The sequence below is a fragment of the Copadichromis virginalis genome, linkage group LG11, assembly GCF_057382275.1.
Source record: "Copadichromis virginalis isolate Kocher_CV1m ecotype Utaka linkage group LG11, C_Virginalis_male_GT1.1, whole genome shotgun sequence".
NCBI classification, from domain to species: Eukaryota; Metazoa; Chordata; class Actinopteri; order Cichliformes; family Cichlidae; genus Copadichromis; species Copadichromis virginalis.
Window position 1 is genome coordinate 20,263,146 of NC_140628.1, and position 25,000 is coordinate 20,288,145.

Sequence of the window (25,000 nt, forward strand, 5' to 3'; positions counted from 1 at the left end):
TTGCTTGATGGCAACACAACAACACTAAACTAGTTGGCCTGCCGGAAGTCCAGAGCTGCTATCAACCAAAAGCTATGAAACAAATAATAAACTAAAGAAGGCCTTGAATTGTTTAGCATATTAAATTCAATGTCACACAAGAGAAAAGATATAACTCCTCTTAAAAGAAGAGATGATTGAACGCAGGAGCTTTTTGGAATTTAAAATATGTGCAAAATTTAAAAAGAAAGGCAACACGATTCCACACAGTTTAAACACATGAGAACTGGTACTATCTGCATCCAAATATGGGTTTAAACCATCAACTAACAGCAACAGGGCTCTGTGTTTACATCTGATGGTCAGCTAGGACTAAGCATGAAAGTCATGAGTGGTTTGTCTCTGGGTGATTTACTCCCACATGTCAAAGACTTTCTTGTTAGGGTAACTGATTATTCTAAATTTGCTGTAATTGTGGATGGGAATGGTCTGTCCCACCAATGTATGAGCCCTGCGATGGACTGACAGCCTCTCTGGAGTCTATCAAAGCTCTCCCCTGATAGCAGCTTGGATAGGCTCCAACCCCCTGCAATTCTAGCTGGATAGTTGGTTATGTGAACAGAATTATATTCAGTAGTATAACATGTTTAGGTTAAAACTCTTTTATTGCAGCTCAACATTATTAAATATTATACCTGCTTAAAAACCAACTGTTGCTTGTTACTGACAGAGCTGAATTGGATCGTTTAATTGGTTAAGTGTACTGTAAGATAAGCAGAGGGGAAGACTGCTGAAGTTGCTGAAACAATCTGTCTAGAGGAGCTGCTGAGCTAATGTCTAAATAGATATATCTCTTTGAGTCAGGGAAGGTCAGTGCCACAACGAAAAAGAAAGAAAGAAAAAAAAAAACTTCCGGATATTTGAGAAGATAACCTGGCAGCTCCCTCTGGTCCAGCTCTCTCATTCTGTCTGCTCTCCACTACTGCACTTGCAGAAAATCAATGCTCAGCGACTGCAACTGTATCGCCACGTTCCCCCAATCAATAGCAGTCCATCAGGAGCCTGAGGCCCTGACCTCGAGCCTCACAAGTCTGCACTTCCAATCTCTAGTCAGATGCAGGACTAGATTAGACATTCCCTTATAACCAATACAACTGTACGATCTACAGTGTGTACACTTCTGGTCTGCTGCTCCACAAAGAAGCAGAAGCCTTAATTGTTGAAAGCGACAAGTAGAAGCATTCTTCTTCTCCACATTCTTTTCACCACTATAATCATCAACAACATCACATAAACATCAATCAGCGGCTGAAATCACATAAGCTACGAGGCCCATTTTACCCTGCTGCGTGAATACCACGTAATGTCTTTGTTTCACTGTTTTTGTGCCATTGTATTATTACAGCAATAACAGGAACTGTCATCAACATGCATCACATCTATTTATTCTTTCCAAAATGGTAAAAATGCTTTTAAGAAGCATTAGTTGGGGGGCATAAATATATTTTATGGTATTCCACTTTTTTTTTTTTAAAGAAATGGAAATGGAAAATCACTTAATTCAATACTTAACAATCTCAGAAATACATTTGCCGAGGCTGTCTATGAATCTGATCGTGGCAGCTCTTATGTGTCATACCCCAGTTCAACACAGTCTTTAACTGCAGTGAATATTGCTGCTGAGTGTCCATATTTGGAAAACATGGGACGTTCATTTGCTTTATTTATGTGCTCATAATGCAACTTTATTGCTATGGCAGAAACGAATCCTGACATATATACTACCATGCAGCCATACTTGAGCGCACATGTTGTTCACTTGTTCACGTAAATAGCATTCTGACTCGAGACTAGAATGGGCAGTTCATAGAGAAACTGACTGCTGAAAGCTGATGTGGCTTGCTTGAACCTGTTGAAGCTTGCAGCAGCCTGTAGTTTCACCTGCCGAGTGTCAGGCGTCGCTGTGTGGATGTGAGGAAGAGAGGACCCAAATGCAACACCCACGGGTTGGTTAAGGCTGGTGTTTATTGTGATGAACGGATGAACACAACATGAGAAGTATAGCTGATTGACCGGAAAGACTGGTTGAATTACTGAACTGGAACACACATGCGGGATCGACGATGACAAGACAATGAACTGGAGGAAACTAAGGATTTAAATACACAGGCTAATGACCGGTCAGTACACAGCTGTACATAATCTGACTAATAAGACATAGGAGGTAGAACTAGACATGATGCGCACAGACAGAAAGCTGGCGTGGTGAAACAGGAAACATAGACATGTGGAAAATAAACAAAACAAGAAGAAATTGAAAACACTGGGTCAAAGGCCCAGGAACCATGACACCAAGCATGTGAGATATGGAAGAAAGTTTATATTTGAGTGTGAGAACAGCTGCAGTGGCTGGCCATTTGATAGTGAAAGGTTTTCAATTTGTTTGGAACTTCATTGTGGGCCAAATTCAGTAAGCTGTAAAGTTTTAAAGGAAATTATTTTTATGCCATCAACATCCATCCATCAACCACATATTTATACTTGGCCTAATTATACTTAATATTTAAGAACAGAACTATGTTTCTAGTGTTTAATATGTAGTATTCTTACTATAGGGTCATCTGGTGGAAAAATTGAGTGAAATTCAGCAGCACTTGAAGCACTTTGAATTGATTTGACCTTACCAAAAAATGAAATTGGTAACTTAAGCAAGTGCAAAATCTGCCTTGTGAATTTCAGTTGCACAACACTTTCTTGACAGGTTCCGGGAAAAGATGCATGCTAACATTCATCCATTTTGTTAGCCACGTAATCCAGGGTCATGGGCATACCAACGCACACGCAACAGAGCTTCTGCTGAGAGCACTGTTCTCTAGATTAAAGAGGCTTTGATGATCACGTGACTCTTCTTCTGCTGACATGTTCGGGCTAAACGTTAAACATGTCCAGAACTCACACATACCCATTGTCAAAGTTGTGAGTAGAGTTCACCACTAAGCACTGCTGTGTTTCTGTAGAAGCTTACAGAGCTGGTAGACTTTAGCCATGTCTTAGTATTAAAAGGCATTATTTTTAAAAATTCAAATGAGCTTTAAAGAGTTTTTAACTGTAATTTAACTGAAGTAGGTAAGTAATGTTTTCAAATATTCAAACACTAAGTGTTTTCATCAAAATGCTGTACTCACTGGCTATATCACTTAAATAGACAATGTGAAGGATCAGGCTTTCATTCAGTTAAAAATAGCTTTTGCTACAATTAATTAATCACACTCTTGTGCTTTGATTAAGCATTTCCATCAATGTTTTATGCCTACAAATTATGGCTATAATTCCCAACATGCAGTACAAGATTTTTTAGTGCGTTCCTGGTATGTTATTCCCCTTTTAAAGCCAATTAGACTTCAGAGTGCTACCCCTGTTGTATTGTGACCATGAACACTCTGAACGCAGCGATCCAGCTGGCTTCCCAATAATGCATCACAATCTGTCAACAGTGACACTTCTCCAGTAACAGACAGGTTGCAGAGCCGCCCGCCATGTCTCGGGGAGAAAATGCCGTGGTGTACTGAAGCATCTCCGTACAGTACAGTCTGCAAGCATGCGGGGGAGAGTGAGGGGTTCACAAGTTGTCGAGGAAGTGCTGTTCAAACATCCTGAGCTCCACATATCATGTCCTTGTGCTGATGAGGCTGAACAGGCCGACAGCCCAGAAACCTGGCAGCTCCCCACTGCAGGGGATGCTGCATCATTAATAACAACCTGGTGATATAAAGCCAGGAAACGTCGATTGGCTTTCTGCCTTTTCCCCGTATTCTTTGCCTATGTTAGCTCTCTTGGTATTTTATTATTATTCCTCTGCTCTCCTTCTCCATATGCACTGCATACTGACTGTGCCACTTTGTAATCACGGGTGTACCTCCACAGCAAAAAAAAAGCATCACAAGAAAAACTAAAAGCTCCCAGAGAGACGAGTGCACATCCACTTGGACCAGACGCAGTGGAAAATTTTGCTCGGATATAATAATGTGTGATTACACTTTAGCAGATGCCTTTCCAGTAGAGGAAATTATGTTATGAGCACAAAATAACAGATATGATCTGGTGTATGCTGAACATAAACATAAACTGAGTTGTCTGTCGGGGGCGAGTTTGGGCAGTGTATTTACATGTTCCACCAGCATCTCCCATCCTTCTCTAATTAAATTTTCAACACCTGTTCCACCCTTATGTTGCAGGATGACTTCATCCTCTGTAATGATGCAATTCCCTGGCCTTTGCAGGCAAGCCAGAGCAGAAGAGACAGAGGGGAGAAGCCCACCCATCATTTATCACTTTCTACAAGCCGCTGTTAGACTGTAGTTTGAAGAACCAACCCAACTGGTCGTAGTAATTCGAATGCTGAAGAGCTGGGAAGAACTTTGCTTTGATATCAAAACTCACTTTTACATTTATTACTGCTTTCATGTCACCATGTTTTGTGTGACTGTAGTTTATTTATTCAATAACTCCTCTCAGTTATTAGAGGTACACAATGTGCATGTACATGTGTGGTTATCATGCGTTGTTGTGTATGTGTAAATCAACTCTCTCTGGGATATACTGAGAGTTTAGTTAACTACTGATAATTAACTACAGACATCAGAGCCCTGAGGAGCTCGTCCTTACTAATTCTCTTCTACTATGCTGCAATCTCTATTATAGTATCTTGTGACGACACCTTGATAATGACATCAGTGGGATATTGGTCAATCTATTTAAACGTCACAAATGACAAAATGTAAATAATAAAAAGAAACATGTATCACTTAATAAAGAAATGTAAGCGCTAAATATGTGCCATAAAAATGATTTAACAGGTAGTTAGTAAATGATTATGGACCTATATTAGCAGTTCTGGCATCATCTTAGCTTTTGTAAAAGTTCCAGGCAGCAAAACTTGCACAATACATATTTGCTGTCAATACAACTTTAAGTCATTGAAGATTTGATTATGTCAGGATACATAAAAGGTACCAAACTTTAGGCAAACTATGTGAAAAGCCTGATTAGCTAGGATCGCTCTTGATTAGTGTAACACCATCCAACAACCAATAACTCGTGTGGAGGACTCGCCCACACCCCGTGTGAATAAGCCTTACATGAGTAACCCATACATTTATGAAATACACACACACACACACACACACACACACACACACACAGGCCCTCGTCTTTGTGCTTTTCTGCAGCACAGATGGCTTAATAGTGGGTGTCTTCCTGCTTCTGAGCCCCTCCTTCACTCACTCTTTCTCCATTTTCCTTTTTTTTCCCCCTCTCTTCCTCTGCCTCCTCTACAGGCTGATCCACCTCCCTCTTCCTGATGTCCCTTTTGTCTCCCCTCTCCCTCCCTAACAGCTTTCACACAATGCGTGACACTCCGCTGTTTGGCCTCCCTCCCTAGACTAGTGCTAAATGGCCAGATAGATTTAGGGGCATTCATCATTGTAATCATGTTGCTTAATTATTCATAGGCTCCATCAGGCCTCTTCCTGGTGTTGCATGTAGTTATAAGAGGGTAAGCCAGACTCTCATGATGCAAAAGGGACAACGGGGGATAAAGCAGGTTAGCTCTGCATATTGACTCATTATTATACATCTCTAGCTAATGGCTAATTGAAGCCATTAATTTTCAATTCAGAGGAGACTGATGGGCAGAGCGGAACATATTGCATTGTGTTTTTTTCCTTTAGCTTCCTACTGTAAACCACACATTGCTGCAATGTTACTTATGGGATAATAAACTGAATGCTTTATTTCGATATAAGAAAAAAAATTATGAGAGAGGCTTTTGGTTTTAGAGATGTGCAAACATCACAGGCTACATCAGTTCAGATTACAGTGGTCCAGCCTCCAGCTGGGCACACTGGGAGCAGATGGCCCTATAATCACCAGGGTTCATCTAGGTCTGGAACAGCAGCCAAAGTCAGCTCCCAATATTTGATTTAATTTCAAGTATAGCTTAAAAATACAGGACACGTCAGCTGGCATCACTGCAAGACACTCCACAGAGCTCGAGGCTGGCAGCGCATGTCATTTTATGACTGAGGTTATTTAGAAGCAAAGATGTTTAATAAAAGACGATAGCCTATATCCAACCAGCACTCAAGGATCTTCCCTGCCATTGTTAGTTTCCAAAGCGTATGTGTTTCACGGAGTGCCTTACACAAAATGAATTAGGTTACCAGCAGAGGCAGTCCATAGGATTATGCACATACATAAAAACTGAACTGATGCCCTGTAAATATTATCTAAGCCTATATACATAAGCCATGCAAATGCATAAGAGCATCCTTTTTTCATATACCAAGAGTTTATGTTACATAACAGGCTACACCAGCTAGAAATTCTTAGCATCCATCCAATTTTACTTCTCAGATTAATATTGCTTTAATTGCTCAACTGGCGTGGATTTCAACATCTTTTTAATATTAAATCTCAAGCATGTTAGTCAGTGAAATAAATTGAATATTGTTTGTAAGTACAATACATATTGCAAGCTTTAGCTCAAAAACATGGCACAAATCAAAGTCAGAAACAACACAAAAAAAAGTGTTGGTAAGTTAAAATTTTCCTCCATAAAATTCCAACCACCAACCCCTGACCCAGACATCACCTAAGCCCTCTGAAAAGCCCTGGGAAAACCCCACATGCTTCAGACTTCTGCAACTGGGCCATAGGAAAGATTTTGAATTTTGTCTTCTGTAAAAAGCCACATTGTCATCCTCCACGTATTTAACTGGATACAGACCTCCCACATATACAATAGCAGCACGAGACCAAGCCAGAAAAACAAGGACTCACTTTACTTTTTCAAGATGAATATCCCATCTAAATGTCCTACAATATCCTTAACCTCCTTAAAGTGGCACCTTTATTGTCCTTCCATTATGCATTTATGCATAATCTCGCAGCTATATTTTCAGCAAGCGTTTTGCTTGTTTTCCTACATAGCCTTCTTATCGGCTGTAAAACTTGGTGAAAAGAAATGTCGACTATATAACACAAAACGAAACTCCCGCAGAGGTAAAATAAATTTGGGGTGGTGTCCCCACTTCAATGGAAAGGCAGTATTTAGCTATATTCAGACTGAGACGAGTGATTGCGATACTTGCGTTGCATAGAGCAGCTATACAAATGTGCCTCTCAGTTCCACCCACGTTTCAACAAATGCCTTATCTGAGTCACGCACCATAATGACGCCACACTGTGCATGTTTTTTTTTTCTTCAGAAAAGACAAAAAAAACACAAAAAACACAAAGCATCGCTGGTCATTTTCACAAGCCTTTCTATGCAACCACCTCCTGCAGATATGTGGGAGGGAAACAACTGCGTAATAACGTTTCACAAATCCAGCCAAAAACAAGAGAGAGTCCGGAAACATTATGTGCCTGCAAGATTCTGTTCCTCTAGCACAGCCAAGCTGAAATGGTTTTGTCTTAGCGGTGATGAATTTCTGATGTTATGTAACACAGCTGAACCTCCTTCACAGTCAAGCAAAAACAACAGGGGAATGCCAGGATTTTAATGCCAAACACTGTGCGCCTGCAGATGCAATTTCAAGCTGAAGAAGTACCTCGGGGGATTGAAGGAATCAGCAGCTTAGTAGAGATTTGAGCGCTGCAGGTCTGTCTGAATCATCCTAATGTCAACACAATTGACACTGAATAGTGGATTTTCCTTAGGCAGATTGAGATTGACACAATGCAACGCAGCTTTCCAAATCTGTATTTATGCTGTAAACACATTCAAAAGGCTTGAGTAATGTCTGGGACTCAGTGATTCAAATTCCTATTAGTAAACACTTTCGTGCCTTAAAGAATATTGTTTATTGGCACTGCTAAAATGTATTGTACACCAGACTTATTAAGACAACTGTTTTCTATTACAACAAGCTATTGTTACATCTTTTTCCATTGTAGTTAAATACTGCATTTTAGTTCTAATAGCACATAAGCAAGACTGATAAGCTGGGATCAAAACACAGCGATGGGCATGCTTTAAACTGTCTTTCTAAAACTGGCAATCCACCCTGAAACCAAATTGTCAATTGAGCATGGATATTATGGGGTAGGACGGTTTTCAGTTTAAGACACATGACATACATGTAGACGATAGCTGAGTTTTACAGCCGAGTCTCGCCTGTATTTGTGCAGGCGAGACAAGGCTGGAAGTCTTAAAGCAACATCATCGTGCCCTTGAGCATCTTTTAAGTAGATTAGGGCAATCTCGAAGCCTAAATGAGGGCATGTTTAGGTTAAAAGACTGCAATAATTGATCCACTTAAGGACAGGCTGTCTTTCCATAGTGCCATCCAAAGCAGCAGGCGGCTGGGATCAGTAAGATCTGAGTCTTCCTCTTGCCTGCTTCTTATCTTTTACTTGCACTTTTTGCTTATTCCTCTGTGTCTTTCACTCTGTTGTCTTTGCAGCAGATCTGGATTCTTTCTTCCTCTGCATTCTCCATTGGATCTGCATGTCATCTGTCCTTGTTGTGAGTGCTGCACATAACTGTTTTTTACTTATTGCAAAAAATTTGGGCAAACAGATTTTCTGATGCTTGCATGGCAAAAAATGAATAAAACTGCATGAAAAGCATTAAACAGTGGCAGAAAACACAATTCGTGTTTCAAGATGAATGTTTTTAGAAGCCATTAGGAAATTGTGAATTGAAGCAGTTCGCCTATATGTAGTGTGCTGAGTGTAGCTGTATAATGGTAAAGCAATAATAATATCCTGCACTGAGAGATAGGTGGCATAAAGGAGAAGGAGAAAGAGGCGCAGGGTTAGAAAATGAGAGGTTAAAACATTCATACATCTTTTTTGCCTGTGTCTCTTTATTTATGCACATGCACAATTCTCATCACTGTGCCAGCTCCCCTGAGAGCCTGTCTAGCAGATGCACCTCATGCAAATGAGGCTTTGAGGTTATGTGCTATAGGTTACGCGAGCCCAAAGTGTGGAAGAGTAGTATGTGCTGCATGTATATATCAATATCATTATTATTACTATATATGTATATATAGTATATATGTATATTAAGTTAGAGATGTGACCAATGACGGAAAGCAAAAGTGTATATTTTTTTAAAAGTGGACACCCCAACACAAAAGATAATATACTGTATGCCACAATAATTGTAACAGTATGTATAAAACAGCCTACTTCACACCATGTTGATTCTGTGCTTTCATTCAGAGACATGTGGTATCACCACAGTGAGGACAAACTGGTCTTTTAACTCCCAGTAAGAGGTCAGAATGCTCACGAGTGCCGATAAAAGAGCCCAGCACGGCTAGCGTGACCCCCACAGCTGCAAAAGCATATTGAGGGAATAGCCTCCTCTTCCCAGGTCTCTCATACAGCACGGTTGGCCTGCTGTTCAAAGTGTTCAGGTGCTCTGTTAATGAACAGCAGGACAAGCAGCTAAGGCTGGGTCAGCTCGTGCTGACTCGTCAGGCCGCTTACACAAAGAAAGCAAACCCAGGGAAGTGGATGAAAGCCTGCAGCAGCGTGGAAGGTGTCGCTCTCCCACATTTTACATCAGCTTCCGCTCACTTGACGTCCCCTTCATCTGTCTCATCAAACACGTAAACACTTTTTTTAGGCTTCTCCACATTCTCTCTCTCAGCATCACTTGGCCACTGAGGGTGGTTGTCATGGTAACACCACCTACAGGAGCCAGTTACCTTCCCTGTTACCGTAGCAACTGGTTCCCTACTGAATTTCAAGCATCTCTAGCACGCTCTCTCTCTCTCCTCTCTTCTCTTCATTAAGAATCTGCCTCTATCTCACGTTCCTTCTCACATAAAAGAGTCAGCATATGTTAGCTTCAACTTTCTGTCTTCCTCAGGTCGATGATTGTTGGCTTAATCGTTAGTTAGCTTTCTCTCGTCACTGCCTGTTGATTGATTCCACTACATACTGCAGCAATAAACTGAAGGTCTCCCTTGTATTGTACTTTTTTTGGCACCCAAATGAAACATGTAAAAAGAGTATATAATAATTACTTGTTAATGACTATCGATTATTATAAATACAGACAACACAATAATAGAATAAACAATAAAACATGTTAACTGTTAACTGTGTGGACTAGTATTCTTTTGCTGTTTTCACCTTTTTTATGATCCTTCACTGTTGGTGAATCAGTAGCTGAATATGTAATTTTCTCTTCTTCTGGGTCACGCCTGATGAGCTTTCCATTTTACTTTAATCAAGATCAGCAGCTGTCTGTCTTTACATGACTTCCTTCAGTTGTACTCACCCAGAGTATTTCAAAGGAAATGATGAGTTATGAATCTGACTCATCCGATTGTCATACCGTCACCTGTAGGCTGGTTTAATTAGTTCAGGAACTATAAAGCACAGTTTCATAAATCAAATGACAACATACTAATGATAAGTGAGGTCTTGTCAGGCTGGCATGTCCTGTCTTGCTTTGACTCTGGTGTTTTTAAACTGGCCCACTCTGGTAAGATAATGTGTGCTGGCTGTGTAGTCTGCAGTAGATTAAATATTAGTGTTATCTCATTTCCTCTGGATATAAAGTCTCCACAACCTCCCCAATTGAAGAGAAAATGATTTAATCATTGAGACAATTTGTACAAATAGATCCCTCACATTATGGTTTTTTTTCCCCCAAGCCAGAATCAGAAGCGTGTGAAGTATCCAATTTGACAGCCTAAACTTGTAAAAGTATTGGCTGTTAACTGGCAACTGAATGACCCTGAGCTCAGAAAAGAATGACATAATGTGGCTGAATCTTACAATTAACTGCAGCCAAAGAAGCGCCTGATTTTCTTTATCCTCTTTAGTTGTCTGAAAAACCAGCACAACCCATCTGTGTACACGGTGTAAAACAGGCACAGGGAAATGCAGTGGGAACATTATGAGCTAGATTTACTTGGTGAAAAAGACAAAAGAAGTATCTACAAAGAGAGCACAGAGACAAGAGGAGGTTTTTGTGACTCACTGCACACAATATGTATTTCTGGGACTTTCTTGCTTAGGCATAAGAATAGGGGGGGGGGGGGGGGGTAACTATTTAAATCAAACAAGCAAACTGATTACTGGTATTCGCGCTAATACTTAATGCATCTCATCTCCACTTACTTTGATGTGGACATGAACTGACTGCAAAAACAGCCGGAAAACTAACCACACCTATGGATGCTACTTGGGGATCATGCTCACACAGATTGTAGGTGCTTCCTGTTTCCTGAAATTGTATCCTCACATTTACATCCTATGAATCACAACATGAATTTAAGGTAAACAAAGGCCTGCTGATCCTCATTTTGGGGGCTAAGTATCTATTTTGAGTCTCTCTTTTCATCATCAGTGTAACATTTTCGCACAAACTAGCCCTTGAAATTTTCCAGGTATCTTACTACTAAGTGTAAGTACAATAGACACTCATGATGAAAAGAGAGACTCAAAATACTCTCTTAGCCTCCAGACTTGTTTATATGATATCAGAGATGAACCCAGTGTGAAATATTGGGCATATATCAATGTTTAAAATAACAGTTTGGCTGACAGGCTGTTTGTGTTGTAATTTATTCCTCTTTTAGTGTCATGGAAACATTATTAAAACATAACTGAGCTGTTTTAATCTTTCAGCTCTGCATGCCACTCTCTTTGATCATTTAGCCTGTGCAAAATGCATTAAAATCTGATGTAAAAAGTGAAGTAAAGGGGGTAAAAGATGTCAATGCAAATTCATGAAGAAGACAAATAACCCTTTGTGTCTTGCTGCAATTCTAAAGCTCCAAAACATTTGACACTGAAGGCGTTAGAAGAATCAGACTTTGATGGTATCAATTTCAAAGCATGAAAAACACATCATTGTGTAGATCCCCTCACCCCCAGCCGGTCGTGGCAGATGGCTCCACCTGTGCTGGAGGTTTCTTCCTGTTAAAAGGGAGTTTTTCCTTCCCACTCTCACAAAGTTCTTGCTCATAGGGGGTTATCTGATGGGATTTTTTTAGGGTCTTTACCTTATAATATAAAGCATGTTGGGGCAGCTGTTGTGTTTTGTTGTTATAAATTAAACTGATTTAAATTGAAGCGATTTTGAGTATTGCAACTACCATTTGCAGTTGGTCTGTTAATGTACCACAGACGGCAGTGAAAGCAGCAAATCTCTCCATGTACTTTCTACCCTTACACATTTGTTTGGAGATATCAGATACAAGAGACTTCTGCTGGGCAGACCAATTACTATACTGTGCATCTGTATTCAGTGGAGAGCTGCTGACATCACGCCACATGGGACACAATTAATCATTTTTGATTGGCTATTCGCCATCTATTGACAACGGTTGAAATTTGACCTCACTTTTAAAGGGGATGAATTCTGACATTATAAGTTATATGTGTCCACCGGGAATGGAAGTCACATTGCCTCAGTAGTTTTTAATTTAGTTCTCAGTGTCGACAGATGAGGCGTTCAGTGGGAAAAGGAATGCGGCATCAGATCTTGGAAAAAATTCTCCAAAATCATGGAGGTGCAGGGGAAAGGGAAAATAAAGCTAGGGGTGAGGAGCAGCATGAATTATTCAGGAACAATCAAAGTACACACATGAAAAGTGAAAAGATGTCACTGGCTACTAAGAGCTGCCGAGGCAGATGGAGAGGCAGTGTCTGAGTAGGGGAGGGGTAAGGAGTGCCCTTGGGATGTGGCGGCGGAGAACAGAGGAGGCAGGGACAGAGAGAGAAAGGAAGGACGAGGGGGGCAGAGCCAAGGAGGAGACAGGCGTGGGGATTTTCCTTTGTATTATGTAGAGGTGGATGGGGAGCTGGATGGAGGGGAAGTAGCAGGGTACACAAAAACCAGGTAGCATGAAGCGAGAGGGGGTGGGGTCTGCCTTCTGACTGCTAAGACGCGGCGTGACAACTGCCATAGCCGTGTCGACAAGCGAGAGCCCAGACCTTTTCATGGCCTTCAATAATTGATGCAGCTTGTGCAGTGTGCCATCTTTAGTGTGTACGTCCACGTTTGTGCCTCTCAGCCTCCCGTCAGTACAACTGTGTGACCTATTTGTTAGCAAGTGATTTCTACCCATCTTTGTTCAACTTGGAGGAAAGTGTCTGAAATTAGCTTTTTGTCCGTCTAAGAGAGATGACAGAGCAACAAAAGTTCATCGAATGTCCTCCAGAACTGTTTCTGTTCCTCTTTTTTTTGTAACTATTATTACTGTTTCGATGGGTCATAGTGGACCCAACAACTCTGCACACTCTCACACCGCGCATCCAGCCTCGTTATTAAATTAGACTTTGCAGTCATGTTTTCATACAACTTATAGCTTCACTCCTGACATAGTTTTTTTCTACCAGCTGCTGAGGCTGAGCAGGAACAAGGATTGTTTCCTCCACAGCACAGCATGCACTCCACCCTGCAACCCACACAACACTCTACATGCTCCACATCACTTCCACTCTCGCCATGCCAGGGCAATCCCCTGTCTCTCTCTCACTCTCTCTCACTTCACCAGCCCTCAGTCTCTTTCACTGTGCCCTCTCTCTCTCTCTCTCTCTCTCTCTCTGTTTTTCCTCCCGAACATGGAGGACAAGTGTTATCTCTACACTGCAGATGTTTTTCAGGGGGGCTCCGCCGAAGCCTCCCACTGGCTGCGGCAAGGCTAAACGGCACGCTTTGCCCCGGCGTTAAACTTTTCCACAGAAATACAACCCCATTAGGCTTACTGAGGCAGTTATGAAGGATGTGAAAACCTCGGGCAGCAGCGATATCTCTCTCCTGCAAGACTCCAGAGAGGAGGCAGAGCTGGATGTCATCATCTAGTCTCTCAATCCCTGTAGGTGACACTGGACAAACTTATGATGTGCAAACACAAATCTTCCACTGCACACATCAAAAATGCACAGTCCCATCTGGGCTTCAGCTGGTACAGACACAGGTGCAGAAAGTCATAAGTGAAGTGCTTCAAGCTTGAAATTGCCCCATGAATCTCTCTCTCACATGCTCTCTCCCCCTCTCTCTCTATATATATACATGTATATGTGTGTGTGTGTGTGTTTTATGTGGCAGTCAGTAGGTGGATGATGAAAAGTAAAGTAATCTTGAGGAAACTGGGAGCAGCTTTAATCTACATTCTTTTTAAATCTTATCCTTTGATTACACATAGCCTAAAAAAGGGGCTGCACAGTCTGAGAATCCAGAGAAATTAACTCATCAAATGCAGCACATCATGACAGGCTATAAGGGATGGCACTAAATGACAAGCCTCCTGAGCAAATTATTAATAAACTTTAATTTGGGAATGACTCCATTTTCTAACCGAGACCTATAATTTGAACGTTTTCAGAGAAGCCAGAAAACAAGATGAATCATCTTGAGTGGGATTTGGCAGAGGTTCCCCAAACCTATTGGGGAGGGTGTTTTGCAAATGTGCAATTAATGTGAATTTATTTTCTGCACGAAATCTGGATGAACTCTACGCCCCGGGCATACACAAATGTACACTTTTTTAATTTCTACCCAGGCACTCAAAACAACTGGTAGCAAGAACGAGAATAAAACCTCCCAACAGTATTAAACATACGGCACTGTTCCGCTGAGATGGGTTGCAACAATTGCCCAAAGGGTGCATTAATGTCATGCATTCGTTTATCAACTCTGGTAAGGACTCTACTGCTGAGGCACTTTTACAGCGGTCCCTTTCCCCCGGTACAGTACAGCTTTTGTTTCGCAATGACTCTGCAAGATCTAATCCTGGAACTGTGTGTGTTTGTGTGTGTGCGCGCGTGTCTGTGTGTGTGTGCGCGCAAGTGTGTGTGGTGCACCTCAAAAACTTGGAAAGGAAGCGAGATACGGAGAACAGGGAAAAAACATGTGATACAACAAAATGGTACGTTTTAATGCCCACTGGCACACGGATATAGCAGAGAAAAGCAAGCACACAGGAATCCATTAGTGAAATACGATTATCTCTTGGCTCTAAAATTAATTAAGTGAGTGTAGGGCTGTGTGTGTGTGTGTGTGTGTGTGTGTGTGTGTGTGTGTGGATGAGAGAGAGAAAGAGAGAGAGAGATCTGGTTGTCCTTATCTTTCTTTTTCTGTTTTTTTTGTTTGTTGTTTTAAACAAATCCTCTTGTGTTACTACACTGAAAGGCAGATGGGAGTGGGAGGTCGTTGCATCTGTATGGCCTGAAACTGCTATTCCTGATGTGGTGGTGGTGGCAGCGTGGAGTGGGCAGGTTGCACAGCAACTTTTTGAATTACTTTGACTGAATTAATTTGACATTCAGGCTCACTAAAATGTATTTTTTAAATCTTCCTGCCTTTTATCTTCTCCACATAATTTCCTGTCACGGTCCGGGGTCGGTGACCGAGCGGTTTTAGTCTCTCTGTTTTTTGTCATTTTGTGTAATGTTAAGTCTTCCTTGTTATTTCTAAGCATTATTCTGTAAGGGCCTGGGTTGTTCTGTTTAGTTTTGTTAGTTTTGTTTGTTGAATCTCCCCTCGTGTCTTTGCCCTCTGTGTCTCCCTCTGTGTTTGTGTTTATGTGTGTTCTTGTGTCTTCTTTCCCCTTCTTGTGGTTTATTCCATGTTTATCCAAGTTTCCCCAGCCCATCACTTCTGCTCTCTCTCGTGTTCCCTCGCTCCCTCTCGTCAGCCTCTCCTCCACTCCTGCATCATGTTTCCTGTTTTATTGTGAAAGTCCAGTGTTTTCATGTTCATTCTGTTCAGTCTTGCTTGCCCTGTCTCGTTATGGTTATTCGTGCCAGCTGTGTTTCTCATGTGTCCTCACTTCCCTTGTTATCCCTTTTGTATTTAGCGTCTGTTTCTTCCTGTGCTTGTTGTGGCGATCTCCCTCATTCATGGCTGCATTTCCCTGTGTGCCTCTCTGTATGTTTAGTTATGATTTCAAGTGTAGTTCTTTGTAACGTTTTCCCTTCCAGCAATAAAGCTGTTTTTTGACTTTGAATTTTCGCCTCTGTGAGGTCTGCTTCTGGGTCCCTTTCCTGCCTGCACGCAGCTGCATCATGATATTTCCCTACTCTCTCCTTGTTTTCCCTCTTTATGCTTAAATCTTTCCTACACAATCTTTCCAAACAGCACATTTGTTTCTGGGTCTGTCCTCGAGACTCTCTGTGCTGGAGAGCTCAGGCAGAGGTTTGCACTGCAGTTATTTATCTAAAACTGAGCATACCTGTAGATCCTACAGTGGTCTTTAGAAAAGAAATATGGCTACAGAAGAGCACAATCACTGTATGAGCGCTTTGTGTAACAACAAACTGCAAATGGATAAAAATTTGTCCACTGTGCAGGTTTTGTGCAGCCATTTCTACAGGGCAGTTGTTTCATTAACATCTCTGGTCCTCTTAAAGCATTATGGGTAATGCTGCAAATCATCAAACAAAATCTTCTTGTTTTTTAATTGACAGGATTAGATTATGGAAATTAATGCAGTAACCAAGAATTATTCTCAATGGGAAATTTTAGCCATGAAATGTTTCTATTCTCAGGAATAAAAATCACCCATCCATCCTCTTCCACCTATCCAATTAAGGGCCGTAGGTGGGCTGGAGCGTATCCCACCCCTATCCTAGTTATCGTCAAATCCAAAGAAAAAATATTGTGTAATCCGAAGATGTATCAGTTCCAGCTTTTCATATAGGTATGTTTTTTGGTTCTCTCACACTTGTATTCATGTAGAATACCTTCAGGTGTTGAAGTGCTGGTTTGGACAGGATAAGAAGTCTGAACATGAAATCACAACCCGCGTCTTTCTTCCTGATATATTTTGAAGGCCAAATAAATAGTCCATTAAGAAAACATCCATTTAAAATAATGGAAAATAAAAGGAATGTTAGAAAAAGTATAATAAAATAACTGGAAAATGATGTGAGAAATTAATAAAAGATCTACATATTTGTGCAAAATCTCACTCAAATTCAATATAGGTGCCAAGCAGAAATCACTACAGTTCTAATGACATTTGAGCAAAAGTAATGTAAGTTATCTATATTTCCCAGTCTTATTAAAATGGGAAATGCTCGTAACAAACCAAAAAATCTTCTGCATTTCATTAAGGTCAGACAGCATTGCACAAGTTCACAGGGTGCAACAAAGGGGTTGTTTCTCTGACCTTTTGCGTCATGGGGAAAACTGCTTTGTATGTCAATTTGCTAATGTTTTCAGTGCTTCTACAGGTGAGTGCTATTAAAGCTGAGAGAGCAGGGAAGCTCTCATTGGACATACGATACATATGACTGTCTGGCATAAAAATGTCTGTGCACTCACAGCAAGAACACAGGATAATGCTGAATATGTGTTTGAGTTCCAGTTAAAGGCCATATGAATACACAGTAGAGTCTGAAATTTCCATTTTCAAGTTAACATGCTCTGTTTAAATGGCATGCAATAACAGAGAGATCAAAACAATTTTGCACTATTCATGTTTGAACTGTATTCATGTTAAGTGAATTAAGGGAGGCTGACAGTTTTATTAGGACTAATACCACAGTGTAATCCAGCCAGTCAACCCTCTCAATGTGTAATCTTCCCTGTAAACCTTCACGAGCAGGTCTCCTTGTATGAAGCTAAAGCCTGTTCCTCGGTATAGCAGTAATCCCACTAAGGCTCTTACAGAAGTGAAATCATTTCAGAATGAAAGGAGAGGCTTTATGACTGCTACTGATTCACTGAGGATGATGATTAATGAATAAACATTTCACAAACTACCTCAAGATCTGTCTCAACCTGCATTCAGGGTCCTCCATGTATCACCTCAGATGTTAGAGGTGAATGCAATCACTCTTTATTAGAAGAGGAGTGTTTCACCTAAACCACAGCTCGAGCTGGGATGTCATGACTCATCCATCCCCCTTTCTCCTCCCCCCTCTTCCTCCTCATATCCCTCCCATACTCACACACCTCCAACAATAACCTAGAGCACATCCTCCAACTTGAATTCATGCCTCGTGATGGGTGGCTGAGGAGTTATTGAGAAATAAAGGTCAAGTCCATTAAGCTGAGGGTCGGCTGTAAGTCACGATCAGCCGGAGAGGGGGTTGGAGTACCTGGTGGCCCATTGATCTTTCATTCTGTACAAGAGACTTTCAGTGTTCACCCCCTAACTATGGGCAGGTACATATGCCAATAGAATGACCCCATATATGTCATTAAGATGGATTTCTCAGTATCACACTCCCAAAGACGCCTCAGTGCAAATCTGACAGCAAATCTAATTCCTGACTCTTCAGCAGGGAGTTTTTAATCAATTCAGTATTCTTCCATGAAGACCAAATGTACAACAGAACACCAATTGAATATGCATGATGGCTCCATCCTGCTCAAGAGCTGCACCACTTCTCTAAAGGACGGATGCGAGCTGATTTGCTTCTCTGACAGCGCCAGATGGGGTGAAATGAGATGGGATTTAATCTCCATCCTTCCACAGAAGCAAAAAAAAAAAAAAAAAAAAAAAAAAAAAAAAAAAAAAAAAAAAAAAAAAAAAAAAGAAAGAAAGAAAGAAAGAAGAAGAAAAAAAGGGCCTGTAACATTCATCATATCAGTGCAGGCCCAGGCTTGACGCAGCGAGCCAAATATACTGTAAACCATGCTCACGGACACTCTCCTCAGTGTGGGCTTTCATTTACATCATATATCAGTATCTGCATGTCAAACGTTTTCACTATCACTGCATTTTCGTGGGCGATGCGTGTCATTACTCTTGTTGACACAGGACGGTGCATTTACAAATTAAACCTGCCCCAGATGATTATGAGCAATCCCGGAGAGAACAGCAGCTGAATGAGAGAGCGAATGATAATAATATTAAAAATACATTTTGTCCTCTTCGCCATTCAGTGAACAAAACAAACAAACAAAAATTCAGCTGGCAGAGATAAAAGACTCCGACTGTTTTGCTCTTACCTCGACGTTTTTCCGCACGCATAATGACAATACAGCCATCAATATAGGTATTGCAGTATGTCCCATTTTCTCGCCTTCCTCTGCCTCTTTTTTATGACGAAGTTGCTGCTATATAATAACTGAGTCCAGCATAAGCTGTCTGGTTACATCGGCTGAAGTGATGGACACTGCCTTTCCTATATATCTCCTGCGTCTTCCTCCTGTTCGCTCGTCTTGCCGTCGGGTTCTCCAATGGCAGCCTGGGCTTTTATGTGGATGAAGTCTGACAGAACCAAGCCCTGTTTCTGCGGGTATTTATCACACAGGCTAGTCCTGGCGTCCTCGCTGTGGCTTAGTGCAGAGAGACATCTGGTGGGGATGAGCTGAAAATGCAACCGCTCACTTTCTGTGTCACATTTAAAGTATGTGTGAGTGTGAGTGAGAGTGTTGGGGGGGAGGGGGGAATTCACGTAGTTCATGTCTTAACCTGTGGTCCTACTGCTGTTTCAGTTGAAGACAAAGCAAGCTGACTTGTCATGTAGAGAGTAACCTTGCAGGTGATTCACTGAATAACTCTTAAGGCGCCTGGTTAACTGATTCAACTGCATGCAAATTTATTTACAATGATTTTTAAAAATGTATTTATTAGTTATTGCATTCACATGTTACCAGTAATTTACAAGCAAATATACATTCACTGATCTTGAGCTAACTGTCACTTTTCTTTAAATCACATTCCTTCAATGGAAACATACTTTTGGAGGACATTTAAGTGGATATGAGCACTCTTAATAATACATTTGCAGCTATTGTTCCACTGCTATAAGTCTGCCTCAGCAACACATTGTTGCTAAGCAGCACTGTGACAGTGGGAAATGTCAGTTTCAGAAGTCATATTGTTAGCCTGAGTAAAGAAGGTCTTTCTCGCCATCACACCATGACAGGAAGCATCCATCCCTCCCACCATCCATCCAGGCAACCACTGACACTCACATTCACATCTAGGGGCACATTACAATCACCACTTAATCTAATGTGTATGTCTTAAGAGAAAACTGGAGTACCTTAAGAAAATCCAGGCAGGCACATACAAAGCCCACACAGAAAGGCCCCAGCTGGTGGATTCAAACCCAGGACTTTCTTGCTGCAATACCCTTAAAGGTCTAAACACCCTGGTTTGTGAAAAGCAAACAGTAGTATCCAAAGGTTGACCAAGAGTGAGAGCACCATCAGAAGATCAGTCCACTGAGAAACAAAGAAGCAACCTCACGCTCAAGAGTTAAAGCAGCAAAGGTCTTATCAAAAGATCATCACCTAATACGTATTTGTATTTTCTTCCTCAGGAAGGAAGTACAAATCTAAAAACCACGTGTATGTACCAGCAATTAACAACACAATATTATTAGCAGGCCAGTGAGAAAAAAAGTTGTTTTGGGGTTTTTTAAGATGGCTGGATTACAATAAATTGTCTGAGACAAATTAATTTGTCAAATAATGCCAAATTTATTTGCCAAATAATGATGTGGCACACCAAAAGGTGGTGGTGGGATTTTATTATTATAAAATCTGGTAGGGGTTTACACGCTCTCCTCCATTCAGAGAAATGCCTCGTGCAGGATAGTGAGCTCAAGCTACCTTAAGACCAAAGAAGAGTAAGCAGTGCTGGCTCCCGTGGTCTTTCCTAATCATTTACCTGACCTGAACCTCACTGATCATTTATGTAAGCAAAGCATTCCTGACAACACTAAAGGATCTTTGGAGGATTGCCAGACCTATTCAGTCAGTGCCATTCATGTCCATGTTGTTACTGCAAAGGTCGTAGTAAAGGTCTTGAATTTTTGTACTTGCTATTATTATTATTATTATTATTATTATTATTATTATTGTTGTTGTTGTTGTTGTTGTTGTTGTTGTTGTTGTTGTTGTTGTTGTTGTTGCTGCTGCTGCTGCTGTTTTTGTTGCAACAGGAGTGGCTAAGTACTAAAATAATTTAATCAGTAAACAAATAGAGTTATTAAACATCAAAGTATTGCTGTCAAAATGATAAAACATCACAAAAATAAAAACCTCAGTTCATTCATTCTAAATGAAAGCCTGTATGCTGAGTGTAGTACAAAAACTAACATACTATATTTTGAAATAATGCAACAGAGTTTATACTCTGTAAACAGTCCACATGAATGCATAATGGTACAAGCTTTTTATGAAAAATCTTTAGATTTTTTTAATACTTGGCAGCAACCTCCCTAAATGGTCAGCAGGGGGAACACATGTCTTGAAAATAAAGAAATAAAAGCTTCCTCTTACAGTAAGTCCCCAAACAGAAAAGCAGCTGGTTTAACAAAATGTTAGTTTGTACTCCCGGACAGCATATAGGGGCAGTTATAAGTTAAATTGCTCTACCTCAGGTGGGCTTTCTTTTTTGGGTGGGGACAGGACCTACAGGTGTTTGGGGGCGTGGCTTGTGTTATAGGCGTGTGAGGAAAAAAAGTCGGTTTCAGGTGTTTCAGCATTCCCAGCCCTCGACGACTCAGGAAGTGAGTGCTGAAGCTTTGATTCGTCGTCAAGAAGCTACAAGATTTACTTATTTACTTTTTACTGAACACTACAGCTTCAAGGTCCGAACCTCTGCTGAATTTTTGTGAAGGAGAACAAACTAACAAGCTACAGAAAACAAAAAGGGTTGTCTCGATCCCGTGGGACTTCTCTTGGATCCTTCTTTGAAGATGCATTCCGCCAGATATGACAAAGATGTAAGTTTTGTACAACTTGATATGCGAGTCTTTATTTATTTATTTATTTATTTATTAAGTCTTGGGTATCAGCATTACCTCGGCGTTTCCTGTTTGGACACGCTCACAGTCGCACAGATCTTCTGAAGTTAGATCTGCTGCTGACAGGCTCTTTGTGGGCCGTGTCCACGACAAGAAGAGGCACTAATACATCTCTGCAAAATGTAACCCTTGATCCTCGTATATTTAGCACCTGACAGCGATTCTGCTAAATCTAGTCTTAAATGACTCTTGTTTCTAGGCTTCGCCCACCTTGCGACGTGATGTGCCCTCATCATAATGAATGGATAAACTGAGACTTCTTGAGTAGAAAAATGGGTCCTTCTCCGTTTTTTATTTTGGACAAAGTGTCCAAAGGTTTGAAGTGTTTGACATGTTATTAAGGCAAACAAACAGCTTTTCAGCTTTTTACAAATCAAAGTTGCATCTTTTAGGCAGGTTTAGTGTAATATCAGATCAACTATTAATGATTAATTATTAAGCCTGTGAGCTATTTCCGGTTACCACCTGAGAAGAGTTGTTTTCTGTTCCTGCAGTAAGAGGAAGTGAAACTGAGATGGTCTCAGACAGTCTGTTACTAGAAGTTTGACTGAATGTCATTTACATCTTTGAATTAAAAAAATCTAAACTGTAGATTGCCCCCAATCCAGAAACCTGGGTAGCCTGTGCTGGCAGAGAGGCCCTGAGATTTTCTCTTAGAAGCACACACATTTCTAAGAAACTATTCTAATATCCAGAGCAGCGTCACATTTCCAGTGATTTCCCAGCAAAAAGGTGTGGTGTGGCTTTTGGAGAATGGAGGCTGGTGGATGAGCAGGACTTCAGTTTTGACAATAAAGTTATTATTGTTGGCATTAAAAGCTTTTTACTGAACAATATTTACTCAGGCTTGCATGTTCAGTGCTAATAGGATGAGAAAACTGCCGAGAGCGTTCTTTGCCCAACCTACAGGTCAAATTTTCCAGGAACATGCATACATTATTTAAATGTCCATACCATTCTACTTATTTCATACGGTAATTCAGTCTTGTTTAAGACTCTGTGCATTAGCAGTGCATCATGTGGGTGGAAAGAAAAGTGACAGACAGCCAAAGGCGAATTTCTCTTAGCAAAGGGATTCATTAATGGTTTCAAGGCTTTGGTCAGTGCTGCTTAAAACTACTAGCACTTCAACTTCTCAGCTTAGTGAGAAACGTTCAAACTTCCAAGCAAGTTCACTGTGTGGTGTAGTGTGAATAAATAACAGGAACTATATATTGAAAGAGCTAACTAATAATGTGTTGAAATATCTCCAGTACCATCGTGTAGGTTGAGGATGCTCTCAATACATAGCATTTGACCCAAGTAAGTGGAAGAGTGTTTTGTGACTCAATCTCTGACTTCTACTAAGACACAGAAAAATACTACCTTTTATATGAATTCTGAAATGTTACGCATATCTACAAGACTCAAAATCAAATGCTATATAGCACAAGAAGTTGTTGTAGATAGTAAACCTGCGCACATCTGTATGAACACGTTCAGTAGTTGTCCAGCCTTGATCATAAAGATGGTAAAAAATGCATCCAGTCCTTTAGGGTTTCTTAAAGTTGTGGCAAAATTTGAAATCTACAAAAGCTTTTAATGTTTCTAAATTTAAAAGTGTGCATATTGAAATGTGATAAATCAAAATCAGTTATTGTAAATGTGTGCTTGTAGTTCATTTGCAACTGCAGAATTACTACGTTGTCACATGTGGCCTCTTATCGTTACTATATTTACCACCACCTCACTGCCTGACCTATTTCCTTTTCCGATGTGGTGTAAAAACATACTCAAGTAACTCAGAACCTCTCTGACATGTATACATGCTCAAGGACAGAGTTGGGGATAGATAGATGGATGGGTGCATTAAACCCAAGAAGAAATCTTTTAAATGCAGAGCCACAGAGCTGACTGCCACACCTTACCTTTTTAATCTTAAAGCTATGACAGACTGTTGCTTGAACGAAACTGTTGTTGCATAGTTTCCCCAAGTTCTTTTTTCTTTTTTTTAAAGATTTGATTACTCACAATGAAGTCGATCTTAGATACTGGATCAAATGGGAATACTGTGATTAATGCACTCTGCCTGCTGTTTGTGTGGTGACTCAGCAGAGTTGGTAAATAATTCTTCAAGCAAGGCCGTGCTGCCTTTTCCTCTCTGTTTCGGCCTACATTTCAAATCCGCCATGTTAAAACTTAGCAACAAACGTGACGGGAACGCGGTGATGATGTCAAATCTTATGTTGACTTCACCGAGTGGTACATCCCTGTTAACGCTGACAAAACTGGAGACGGCTTAAATCTTACACTGTCTTAAATGCGGTCAGTAATGTTCAGCCTGACAGACTTTATTGCATAATTCAGCTTTAGCCAGCGTCTGCATCTTTGGGTACAGAATGTGCCAGTGGGCACGACCTGATGTATTGTTCTTCCTTCAGCACTGGGTAAGATGCAGTAAGGGATGATTTGTTGAATTATCTGTTCCCAACCTTCTGCCTGGTTCAACATTTTTCCCACTGTATGCTTGGAGCTATTGTCAGGTGAGAAATGTGTGTAGGCGTCTGCTCACTAAAACTTAATGACATCGCTGCAGTCTGTATTGTGCTGATTGGCTCTAGTGGTTGCCGTACCAAAGGCATATAAGGTAAAGCCATCATTTTTAGACAGAAGCGTGTTTATGGATTTTAAGGTTAACTACTGCATATGTTTAACAAGCTGCATAAAGCCTGCTGTGGCTCCAGAGGGAGCTCGGTAAAAAATCCGCATTAATTGATGTCACTTAGGTCACCATCTAGTGAGACTGCACACTAGTTTTACAGAGAAAAGTCTGGGTGTCTGGAGTTAAAAACAAGTGGCCAGCCTGTCCTCGTCTCTGCCCGAGGCGATTAGCTAGAGGCTGTATTAGCTGCTGCTATCATAACGCAATGGATCTGCATTGTGTGTGTAATGTAGCCTCTAGGGCTGCGCAAGGGAAAATAATTTCTGGATTTTAGTCTATTGATTTTGATATATAAATTGTCCCTCAGTAGTCTAACAATGGTATGGCAGTACAATACTTGGCCTCTTGTGAGCTTTGTATCATTGTGGAGCTGTGACTCTGCAGCCCCCAAAAAACTTCAGAAAGTCCACGTCTAAGAAATGCACAGGGCTACACTTGAGTTAAAAGAACAGAACAAAGGCGTCGCTGTCCTTGTTTTTTTTCTTTTAAATATCTGATAGGATTGCACAGAATACCAGGTGGCACCTATGTGAGCAAACACTGGTGTAGAAACATGGCAGCTTG

General features: G+C 40.9%; 2 protein-coding genes across 5 annotated transcripts in view; one reads left to right on the forward strand and one right to left on the reverse strand.

Annotated features, from left to right (window-relative positions):
* The window catches only part of aplp1 (amyloid beta (A4) precursor-like protein 1), a 35,867-nt gene extending 16,664 nt beyond the window's left edge, over positions 1 to 19,203 (reverse strand). For all 3 annotated transcript variants that reach the window (XM_085473526.1, XM_085473525.1, XM_085473524.1), the window contains exon 1: positions 18,923 to 19,203. In XM_085473526.1, coding sequence (XP_085329652.1) covers positions 18,923 to 18,988 — 66 coding nt within the window. In that variant the 5' untranslated portion in view covers positions 18,989 to 19,203. The remainder of the gene's footprint in view (positions 1 to 18,922) is intronic.
* Positions 19,204 to 21,388: 2,185 nt separating this feature from the next.
* Positions 21,389 to 25,000, forward strand: part of st14 (ST14 transmembrane serine protease matriptase) — a 20,815-nt gene continuing 17,203 nt past the window's right edge. For both annotated transcript variants that reach the window (XM_085473527.1, XM_085473528.1), the window contains exon 1: positions 21,389 to 21,654. In XM_085473527.1, the coding sequence (XP_085329653.1) occupies positions 21,628 to 21,654 (27 nt within the window). In that variant the 5' untranslated portion in view covers positions 21,389 to 21,627. The remainder of the gene's footprint in view (positions 21,655 to 25,000) is intronic.